The sequence below is a fragment of the Filicampus tigris genome, chromosome 11 (genome assembly GCF_054856515.1).
Source record: "Filicampus tigris isolate MCC_2025a chromosome 11, RoL_Ftig_1.0, whole genome shotgun sequence".
NCBI lineage: Eukaryota > Metazoa > Chordata > Actinopteri > Syngnathiformes > Syngnathidae > Filicampus > Filicampus tigris.
Genome location: NC_141227.1, coordinates 19,454,192 through 19,465,658, shown reverse-complemented (window position 1 = coordinate 19,465,658; position 11,467 = coordinate 19,454,192). Strand labels below are relative to the sequence as shown.

At 42.3% G+C, this 11,467-nt stretch overlaps 1 protein-coding gene across 7 annotated transcripts in view; it reads right to left on the bottom strand.

Moving 5' to 3' along the window:
* Window positions 1-389: 389 nt before the first annotated feature.
* Window positions 390-11,467, bottom strand: part of rgs17 (regulator of G protein signaling 17) — a 50,031-nt gene continuing 38,953 nt past the window's right edge. For 5 of the 7 annotated variants that reach the window (XM_086045540.1, XM_086045538.1, XM_086045541.1 and 2 more), the window contains 5 exons: window positions 8,484-8,814; window positions 5,131-5,261; window positions 2,073-2,147; window positions 1,756-2,008; window positions 390-1,440 (listed from right to left, as the gene is read on the bottom strand). In XM_086045540.1, coding sequence (XP_085901666.1) covers window positions 1,252-1,440; window positions 1,756-2,008; window positions 2,073-2,147; window positions 5,131-5,261; window positions 8,484-8,486 — 651 coding nt within the window. In that variant the 5' untranslated portion in view covers window positions 8,487-8,814 and the 3' untranslated portion in view covers window positions 390-1,251. Of the gene's footprint in view, window positions 1,441-1,755; window positions 2,009-2,072; window positions 2,148-5,130; window positions 7,054-8,483; window positions 8,815-11,467 lie in introns of those variants that run through there. The other 2 variants (XM_086045543.1, XM_086045544.1) reach the window with 2 other exon arrangements.

Sequence of the window (11,467 nt, the reverse complement as noted above, 5' to 3'; positions counted from 1 at the left end):
GGCTGAAAAAAATCTGTTACAGGAACATTTGGCAGGACCCCGCCCCTCCATTTTGTCCTCTAAATTCTTTAAAGCGACACATTATCATGCGTTCAAAGTCAGATTTTTTTTTTTTTATTATTATCTTTCTTATTTTATTATTTTTTAGAAAAGTAGACCAAAGAGAGTGTGTAGCGCAAAGGCATGCTAACCTAGCAAGCGGCTCTAGCGCCCACGGGGGAGTGTTAGCATTGTCGCTAACAAAAAGTTTGCTGGCTAGAACGAGTTCTCTCCTCCTTAGCGCCGTTGACATCATGTTTGGCACCCGCTTCACCTCACAGAAAAAAAGGTCGGGGGCTCGTTATCCCAACCGCATCAGTGCCTGAATGTAGAAGACGACTACCGCTGTGTTGTTATTATTATTATTTATTTTTGACCTGTGCTTGTCAGGCTTTGAGGGTATGAATGGGAAGCGGGAGGAGGGGGAAAAGAAGGGAATGGTCGGGATTAACTGCGGTTGCTTTCTAAGGAGGCGGGGGCTACAGCAGCGCCACTTGTGCTGCCTTTTTTTTTTTTTTGTCTTTTCAAAACACGTGTGAAGGCATTGTTGAGTTACATGTAGCTGCCCAACCACAAGTCTAGCCCTTACTTCTCCCACGTAAAGAAGGAAAGTGCTCAAATGGATGGATGGAAACACGGACGGTTGCTGCTTCTTCAACGTGGACGCCTCCCCTCGAATAAAACTGTTTTTTTTCCCCTTCCCGGAGAGCCAATTCCAAAAGAAAAATCTTTAAAAAAAACAAACAAAAAATACGGTTACAGTCGTGGGCGTGAGACAGCCTTCTTCTCATTAGCTCAAAATGATATGAGGGGGGGAAATGGGGTTAGAAATTAAAAGTGAGGTGTCATTATTACAGTACAGGAATAGTTGGCGTGTCCATTCTCTCTCTCTCACGTTCTCGTTCTTACTTCCTGGTCCTGAGCAGTCCACAGTCTAACGTGACCATTGAGACATCTGCACTCGCAAAACAATCAGCGGCCGGCGAAGGCGGCCACGTCATATTTGAACTAAAAGCAACCAGCAAACTCACGTCACTGGCAAGAAATTGCTTGAAAAATATAAATAGGAACAATAATAACCAGCTATCTCGGATGTCATTTAGTCTTTTTGCAATCAAGAAAGAGTTTGTTTTTCCAAACCGGACTTCTGGCACCATAGTTGACGTAGTCGTCTCGATGGAGGGCTTCGAGGGTAAGGTGCGGTGCTGGACTTTAGGTGTCGAGGCAGGTGCGCCTCCTGTTGGCGAGGAGGTCTCTGTAAACGGTGGAGTTGAGAAAGCGGGGGAAGGAGTCACGGTGCATCAGCGTGTAGATTTGGAGCTGCGCCTCCTCGTACATCAGGCTGCTGGGCTCGGCCAGGCTCTGGTTGATGCCCTCTCGTACCCGCGAGTCCAGACTCACCTGCCGCGGGTGAGAAAAAAGAAAATGGCTGACACACCAATCACGGCTCACCTGTTTTCTGAAGCTGAGCCGTGATTGGTCGTTAGCATCTGTGATGTCATTTTCAGTCGACAGAAGTGACAAAATGGCCGCCCCCCTAAAATGGCTCAAAACGGGTGGATTTCTCATATTCCACAAACGCAATATTAATCAGAATGCCTCGTCTCAACTAGTGGGCCTGCATAGAACATATTCTTGAAAAAAATATGTTTGGGTTGACTTTTTTCTTTAAGGTCAAATGGCCAGCCTTTGCCGAAAAGGAATCAAAGTCCAAACCTCTTTCGGCGACAGTATGGACACGTAGTCTTCGTATATGATCCTGGCCTTCTCGTCCACCACCGAGGGATCCGTCTCCTTCTTCAGCTCGTCGCAGGCCAACCAGAAGAGGAGGTTGTCCTCGCTGTACTCCGACCTCAGGAACTCCCGGAAGATCTCCCGGCCCTCCAGCGAGCGCAGCATCATCTCGAAGCTCCGAGACCACGACAGCACCTCGTCGAGGCTGGGGTGTCTGCGGTGGCGGTGGGACACGCTAGAGATCAAGACAACGCGGTCGTCACGACGCAAAGCCAAGGCCGACGGGGCGGGGGACTTACTGATCTTCTGCAGCTTCAATACTGTCCATCTTGGTGCAGGTCTGGAGTTCGCTTCTCTCCATCCTGTCTTCACTCCTGCATGAGCAAGACAAGGGTTTTGACTACTGCCGTCCAATAGTGCACTCCATTTTGCGTCTTTGCTTTCATGGCTGAATTAATGATCAATCTACTGGTGAAGACTTTATTAATTTGGGCCGAAATGAAAAGAAAAGAAATTCCCACACTATGACAGTTGACAGTGTATTCTGACAAATATAATAGCGCAATGTTCAAATCATCAAATAAAATTTTATTTATGTAGCACATTTCAGACATTAAAAAATGCAACACAAAGTGTTGTACAGCGATTAAAAAGAATCAATGAAAAGGAGAACAAAACAAATGCTGAGAAATCCGTATGTTTGCGGGGAATATAAAGTTGTCAAAGTGGTTCACCTTCAAAAGTGCAAAAGTTCAAAAAGTGATAATTGGATGAGGATAAAATTGTATTATTCAAAATGAATTTGTAATATCAGTAGAATGAAGTTGTATTTTAAAAAGGTCAATTTATTTTGGGAAAAAAACAGTTACTTTGTATAAATATGGAAAGCAAATCATGTAATGTATTTTTCTGAAAAAATAGAGCTGCATTTTTTCAAAATGGGTAATAATCTTATAAATTCAAAGCCGCATTTTTCCATAATATGCTGCAATATAAAGATAAATGTTATGAAATTATAGTCTACAAATTAAATTATTTCTGAGTCTCATGAAAATAACATTTTATTGGAAAAAGTCATTTTATGAGTATACAGCTGCAATTTCACACCAACAAAACGAGATTATAACCTAACTTTAACCTTACAATTTAAATTGTGCTTTTAGAGAACAAAGTAATAACCTTTGGGTAATAAAACTAATATTTAAAAAAAAAAAATCTTAATCATATGAAAATAAAGTCACAAATTTACGAGAATAAAACATAAAAAAATAATGACTATTACTAGAATACAGTTTTGTTTTTCGGGAACCAGCATTTTTTTTTTTTTTTGCATAAGGTTTAGACTTGTTTTCTCATCATGTAACAATTCTCTCTTATAACATCACATTTTTTCCTCTGTGAATTTTAGTTTTTTATTTTGAGTGTGGCCCTAGTACTTGCATTGATTTTCCCAACCTGTAAGGCTGCATTTATGATCTTTCTTTAGACGTATGCCAAGTAAATGCTGCACACACAGTATAGTTCTGTAAATGTGCAGAGACAAGTCAGTCACTTAGCTTGTGATCAAGGCAAAAACAACGCTTGCATTATTTGTTGCTTGCCATTAATACTAGCGCACAATGCTAGCATTCAGACTTAAATTTCATGGTAGTTAAAAAAAAAGTCAAAGTCAAGACAGAGAGCTATCCTACTGGATTATCTGTGCATTTACAAGAGCGTTGCATGGCACATTTGTCAAATTATTTTGCAAAATATGTTTCATCCTAGTAGGACCGTCCTCATCTGATTCAGATTTGTATTTTTCATTTTTTAAATTGCCCACGTGACAAACTTTCGCGTGACATGAATGGAGAGAGAGGCAGGTTTGTTTCAACTCTTTTGACAGAAAAGATAAATGATGAGTGTCTTTTTTAGTTCACAATCTAAGAAAGGAAATGAAAAATACTGCCCAAACTTTGCCCACAACATAAATAAAAAAAAAAAACGTTAGCGTCATGTAATTCTTGGTTTGTATCACGCAGCTATTAATCAAGCTGGGAGAGATGCGTGTGAGCCTCAAGTGAGCGAGACCATCTACAGTAAACATTGCCACACATCCAGTGAACAATGGCCTCCTGTCAACACGCTAAACACACATGCTAGCTTCCCTCCATCCACCGCGGCTCTGTCACACTCGCCCTGGTCCATAATGCAACAGACACTATGCCGTCTATTTTTGGCCCACCATGGAGGATCTCTGCTTCCTCTCTCCAGCTCTTGTCAAAGTCCCCATTGTGCTGCCTCTAATAGGGTAAGCGGGCCACAGCCCCCGGGCGCCCTCACAATACGGCTAAATATACAGACTGTTCTTCACAGCTGTTTTGCATGTGATGAGAGGATGGAAATAGAAGGGTATTGTATGATCGCGGGTGAGGACTGGGTTAGAGGGGATGAGCGAGGAGGGGGCGAAGCGAGATGGGGAAGTTTGATAGACCGGGAGAAAAAAACAAACAAAAAAAAAAAAACAACAACTGAATCATCAGCGCAGAAAAAAAAAACAAAAAACAAAACGGATCCGTATGGAAGTCATGAAACGCTGGCTTGTAGGGAGACTCCTTCCAGGCCTGACAAGCTGCCAGCCTGCCACCTCTTCAGATGGAGTGCTGCGACAGAGGCGACGCATTCGCCATTCACTGGCCCACAACGAACATTCATTCATTTGCTGCTTTCTTGGGAAGAAGCATGCGGCCCAAGTGAGGCAGCTGCAGGAGCTGCATGCAGCTCATTGGCATTGCTTGCTGCCTCGCTAAAGGGCAACCCGATGAGGCGGGTCTTACATTTCAACCCAGAGGTACCTTTAAAGGGGAAGTCAACGCAAAAAATTTTGGGGAGGATAAGCGGTATAGATAATGGATGGATGTTCTATGTAAGCCCACTAGTTGAAACAGGGCATTCTGATAAATGTTGTGTTTGTGGAAGTGTTAATCCACTCGTTTTTAGCCATCTCCGGAGGCGGCCATTTTGTCTTCTGTCGACTGAAAATGACATCACAACTGCTCACAGCGACCAATCACGGCTCAGATTCAGAAAACAGGTCAGCAGGGATTGGTCGTTGTGAGCAGTTGTGATGTCATTTTCAGTCGACAGAAGACAAAATGGCCGCCCCCAAAAATGGCTTAGAACTAGTGTGTTTTGCTGCTTAATTGATATTCCACAAACGCAAAATTAATCAGAATGCCGTGTTTCAACCAGTGGGCCTGCTGGGTTGACTTTCACTTTAAGACACTTCGAAATGCATTTGTTGCAAAACAAAAACAAAAAAAAAGACAATATTCCCGTGTCTTTGCCAGTGTGTATGGTGAAGGAGGAAGGACCTACCAGAGACACTTGCAGCAGCCGCACCAGCAGAGGCAGCAGGTGTTGGGTCGGGGCTGTCCGGGGACCTGTGGTGGGGCCTCGATGTGCGCCGCCTGCCTTTTTCTCATCTCCACTCCACTCACACTCCGGGGCTTGGGCGCACACAGAACACACGTGAGAGAAAAATTCACAATTGCAACTGCACACAGCAAAAACTTATAATAATCTAATGAAAAATTGTCTGATTGCTACATGATCTCTCACCTGTATGGCAGCATATTACTTAAAGACATTTTGATAAATATTGCGTTTGTAGAATAAGAGTTAATCCACTCGTTTTTAGCTATCTCTGGGGGCAGCCATTTTGTCTCTTCTGTCGACTGAAAATGACATCACAACTACTCAGGGCTCAGGTAACGACCAATCACGGCTGACCTGTTTTCCGAAGCTGAGCCTCCCCCTGAGATGGCTAAAAACGGGTGGATTTTGCTGCTTAACTCATATTCCACAAACGCAATATTAATCAGAGTGCCATGTTTCAACTAGTGGGCCATATTTTTTTCTTCAAAATCGCAGCTTTTACAATGTGAAAATGGCTCTTACTACATTTACGATGTCCATTTGAATTCAATTAATTGCTCAGCCCCCTGTAAATACAACCTCAAACATTGCCTGCGCTGTTAATAAAGGGTTCATGATGAAAACAGTTTAAGCCGCTAACAGATTTGTGCACTTAACATTATTTCCCATGAGAAAAACACGCTGGAGGTCAATCAATCTAATGTTCAAGGATGATCTGGGTGCAAGCCGTGTTCCACCTTGTAGATGCCGTGAAGCCCTGCCATGGTCGCTTGGGGGTTTCCCCTGGCATTTCACATGCTTGGAAGGTGGACGCGAGTGAGGCCTCGGGTTAGAAGTGTGGGGGCGAGGGGAGGGGGCAGGGGGGGGGGGTGCGGATGGAAGTGGAGGGGGCAAGTGTGGAGAGAGCCACTTGAGCATCACACTGCAGCCTTTCTTTACGGGCCGAGGCACTGCGGGCTAATCTAAATAAAATGCCTCTCCCGAAGAAGTCATTTAAAGTGCCTCAGACAATAACGCACAGTGCGGCCTTGTAATTTGATTGCTTAAGCGCCCGGCGAGCGAGGCGGCCGGCTGGCGGGCTCGCGGCAAGTTAAACGGACCGGGGAAAGCCTCGTCGCGCTGACGAGCAAACGGCGCTCTCGCAGGTCTGGGCTGTTACATCACAACTGCTGACATTAATCTCATAGAGGTGGTGAATTCCAGTTGAATGTCATCAAAGTTGCAGCTGATAAAAGAAGACGGTGCCTACCTGCTAATATTAAAGCCGTCATTAACGCCTCGGATGCGAAAAAGAGCAAATCTATTCTCCGCGGAGCATCCAGTCTCCTCCGTCCCAGCTCCAGCTGGTCTGCACATGGACCTACGATGGACGGGGAACTAAGGCGACGGGCTGTCTGATATGCAAATGATGTCGCCTGACCATTTAAAGTGCATCAGTTATTCCGCAACCAGGCAACGAGCCCGTTTACAAAAAAAAAAAAAAAATACATAAATAAAACGGTCCGGCTGGATGCAAATGACAAGCGGGGAGCAGCTTTGTTGTGAAAGTGGAGAGGCGAGGCCGCATTGACGGCGCTTGCAAATACTGTATTGAAAATACAAAGGCGGCGGCGGGAGCATGAAAGCGACACTTGTGGAAGGTTTCTGGTGCTTCAGGAAGCGCTGCATGCAAATCATTAGGGCTCAACCAGTTTAGGAGAAGATTCGAGTGCAATTTTTCTGACAGATATTGCGATTTCGATTCAATTGCCGATACTCTTCAATTCAAGCTTCAGTGCAATATTCACGATAGTGACATTCACAAACATGACAGGATATTACATCATACCATCAAAACCTTCACTCATTCACTGCCAGACATTTTCAGACCCTCTTTTACCCAAACGTTTGAAAAAAAAAAAAAAAATATATATATATATATATATATATATATATATATATATATATATATATATATATATATATATATATATATATATCAATAAATTCCTGGGATTATATGGCTGGATTGTGAAAAGACAAGTAAATTCGTCAATGGCACTGAATGAGTTAAAAGCTATTACCCTGATAATGCACGGACACTAAAGTGATTCATTTCTGTTTTTTGAGCCTGTGCTTGTGTAGCTGACCCATTATTTTACCTCTAGATACTCATTAATTGTAATAGACATTTTCTGTTCATAGCTAGTTGCTCTGACACCGCCCTACTGACTAATCTCTGCAAAGCGTACTGTACACCTAAGCACTTATTCTGGTCTTTCGCCACTCTGCATTTCACGTTTGCTTAACGATAGCATTAGCTTCTCCATCTTCGCGTGTCCTCTCATTGCTCGGTGTGTTTCATGCTTAGATACTCCTCATCTGCCTTTAGTGAGAGCGCTACTTGTTAGAAGTGTGGTTTATTTGCCACCACGGAGGCGAGGATTAGTTACGTCGTGGAGAGGATCCCATAAACATTGCGCAGAGCAAGTTAGCTTAACACCTATCGTTCATGAGCAGCCGGGAAAGAGGACTCAGGGAGGATGGAGGACTGTGTGACATGAACGCGACGCTTTTTTTTTTTTTAAACCAGCTTGGACTTTATTGGTTAGTTTGCCCTGTCCACGAGTACCATGCCGCTTTTGAGAAAGAAAAAAAAATGCTTCATTTTGGTTGGTTGGTAGGCTTATTTTTTTTATATACAGATATGTATATTCTATTTATTTATATGCATTCTAGTGCAGCCCCATATGTTTACATTGTTTCATGAAACATGAACCGTTGACGTGATCAAGCCAATATATAACAATAGTTATTTTCCTAGCCCAACAGATGGCTGGGGGCAGTAAACTTTCACATCCTCTTAAGTGATTGTCACTGAGAGCAAAAACCTGACGAAAAACCTGACACGATTTATATTCTAGCTCCAGAAAATAGTAGTTTCACGCTTTTACTGAAAATGAATATCAGCTCCAAATATTGGTAATGGTTGTCGTCCTCCTTGACTACTATAATCGGTAAACATATCGGTCTATCTCTACAGGAGAGACCCAATTATCCGTATAGCAGCAATTGAAAAGTAAATTTTCCATATTATTCCCCATTAATCAACTTGTCGAGTAGTGTCGCTATTATGTGGCATCAATGGTGCCCAAAAAATAAGGGTGAGAGAGCAGATCAACTCTCAAAAGAAAGGTAGAACAGTTTTTGAGCCACAGGCTTCAGACAAGCACCCTTGACATTTCAGCCACATTGGTGTCTAAAAATATGGACTTCACTATACCACAGAAATCGTGTTTCACGGCACATCTTACCATGAATTAGTGAGTACTTGAAAGCAGGTCAGACAGAGTGGTCATGGCGTGAGGTAATCGGTTGCTGGACGATAGCGGGGCCGCTCGGCGGAGCGTCTGATATTGGCTAATGGGCTGCCTTGCTAGCTGGTGGGAGGCTCAGGGCAAGGCGAGGTGGTCCTTTTTTACCAACAGCAGCAGTAGTTAGTGGTTTCACCATCCCTGACCTGAGACGGTCACTGAAATCTTCCCTCAGTTCACAACCGCTCCTTCGGTTTCTCACGCCAGCTAGCCCTCTGGGCTTCCTCCGATCTCAGCGAATGGGTCGTTTGTGGACTTGAAAGAACAGCATCTGAGTGGAAAAAAAAAAAAAACCTCACATGAGCTAAATCACATTTGACAACCAATACGGGTTTATCGGACAATGCAATCAAATGCGGCATAATTGGGAGACTTGTAACTAGATTTAGGCCAATCTGTTGCACAACCAACGCGGTTACTTTGTCATGGCTGCTTGTTTGTTTAAACGCAAAAATAAAAACTGCTGAACAGATGACAACAAAAACTACAGTGTGTTCACACTTGATGGGTTTCGTTCAGTAAGGTGATTTTGCTACTGCGCTAATGCTAATATCTGAGATTAGTTAGAAAGAAAGTCTGGCGCAGTACTGCCAATCAGAATGAAATGGGAACACGATACGGATCAAAGCCAGGGAGCAAGTTTTTCAAGCGAGCATTCATATTGCTTGGCCAAAGACATGATGACAATTCAGACTGCAGGAAAGGAGGGCTTTAAATAGTTCATTTAAAAAAAAAATGACTCAAGCTTAGGCTTTACACGATCAGGATTTTAGAGCCGGTCTGCAAGCTTTAATAAAACGATAACCGATCTGATGAAAAGATGTACCCAATCTAGGGATGTAATGATTCATCGAAATTCGATTTACAATCAATTTAAACTGGTTAAAATTTCCATCAATTTAAAAATTAAAAAACTGATATTGAAATTTTGAGCATAAATGGGTTTCTAATGATAACAGTCAAATCTATTGTCCATTTATTTACAGTTTTTTGAGTTTAGTTCTGGCACTAACAAAACCCTGATAAGACAAAAATATAGTAAAACAATCAAAACTATCAGTTAAGTTTTTTTTTGTAAAGTTACAAAAGGTTAGTGTTTGTAACAAGTACAAAATGCAGATGTTAAAATAATACCATCTTTGGGTTATAAAATTTGCTAAAAAAAATTGTCAAAATAAGAAATCGAATCAAGATCGGGAACTGACAATCGAAATTCGAATCGAATCGGAGCTTGAGTGATCATTACATTCCTAATTCAATCTAATTAAACAACTTCTTCATTTACTGTACAGTCAACCGCTGCAGTTTGAGGGGGATTGGGACCGACTAAATTGATACCCATTAAAATACATTGGGAAGAATTAACAATTAAACCCTAAAAATTCTCCCAAAAACTTTCAATCCACGGAAAAGGATGGTGGGGAAAGGCTATATCGCCCACGCCTCGTCAGTGCAATGATTCCATTTTTGGATGGCAATAGATATATATTGGTGACTTCAAATTATCATTGCCCAAAGTTAACCGCTCTGGTCTTGGACCAGCAAAACAAATTACGCAGTGTGAATGAGGCATTGTAAACGCTACCCTTCTGGCAAGTTTATTAGGGTAGCTTATTGTCACTCAACAACAGTCTTTGCTATTCACGAGCTTTTTGTGAAACCAAATAGGAACTTTCTGTCAAAGCAGACGTCCACCGTTAACGCAGCATAAAAACATCCAAAGGAAATGAGCGCCTGACCACTGACGTGACACTAAATGGTGGGTGAATTTTCAATGAGCTAGCATATTGACGGTGGGTTACTGAGCGCTCCGGGACGAACATCAGAATCCAACCAACCAAATCAGCAGTAAGTCGACGTTTTTTCTCAACGACATCATGAAAAATAACCCAGCCCGACTTTCGCTGCTTCAGCCAAACGCCAGAGCGCACAGTCAGTCATGATGCCATTTTGCGGCATTTTCTCCCCGGAAAGGAAACTGACTAAGCGTGAAACGGCCTCCCAGCCTGCCTCCCCTGTGTTTTGATTTGGGAAATTGTCTTTTCCACCACAATCCGACATAGACTGTGAAAGTGAAAGAGAAAAAGACCTCCACAAAAACACGGTGGCCAGCTTTACATACAGATGAAGTGAAGTTTAGTAATTCGTTTTCATTCGGTTAATAGGCATGTAAAAATTAAGTATGCAGGGGGTCCTCAGTTTCAGGTACAGCTGAACGCTTTTGAGAAATAATCTAATTGCATTTTTTTTTTCTCTCAATATTGCAATTGCGATTTAAAATGCAATGATTTTTTCAAGGTCCTCCTCCCATGTATTTTAACTAACAAAAACAATAAATCAATATGAATTACAATAAACAATAGCAGATTTATTATACATAAATGTTTTAGTCCTATAGTTTAGGTTTAGGCTAAAATAAAGGCAAATGACCTCTGAATGAATATGAAAGACGGTTTATTTGACCACTTCTATCGGAGGCGTTAATCATTGTGATTTGCAGTCTTTTAATAAGCACTGACTTGCAAACAAACACAAAATTCTACCAAAAAAGTGTGATTAGTCAGTAAGTCAAAAATCTGAGTCAATTTGACCCTGGGTGAGATGTTTTTCCGTTATTTCTCATTCCTGCATTGACTTTCATAACCCAACATAGTCATCTTTGGTCTGCAAACTGCTTATTTCTGGAGGAGGGTGCGGGGTGGCTGCCATCATATGACATGCACAACATGCCGGCCCGATACTGTTCCGACTATACAACCATTCCTTCTGAACTTTAAATATATCCACTGGCGTCAGATTAAACCAAAAAATAAAAGTCCTCCTTGTATGGTGAAACAGCCCATGAAGAAGGATTTTGCATAGCCTGCGTGCAAAAATAAGCCTTTTTCTTTAGTGCGTGGCAAAAGTTGCCGAGAGGAAGACGG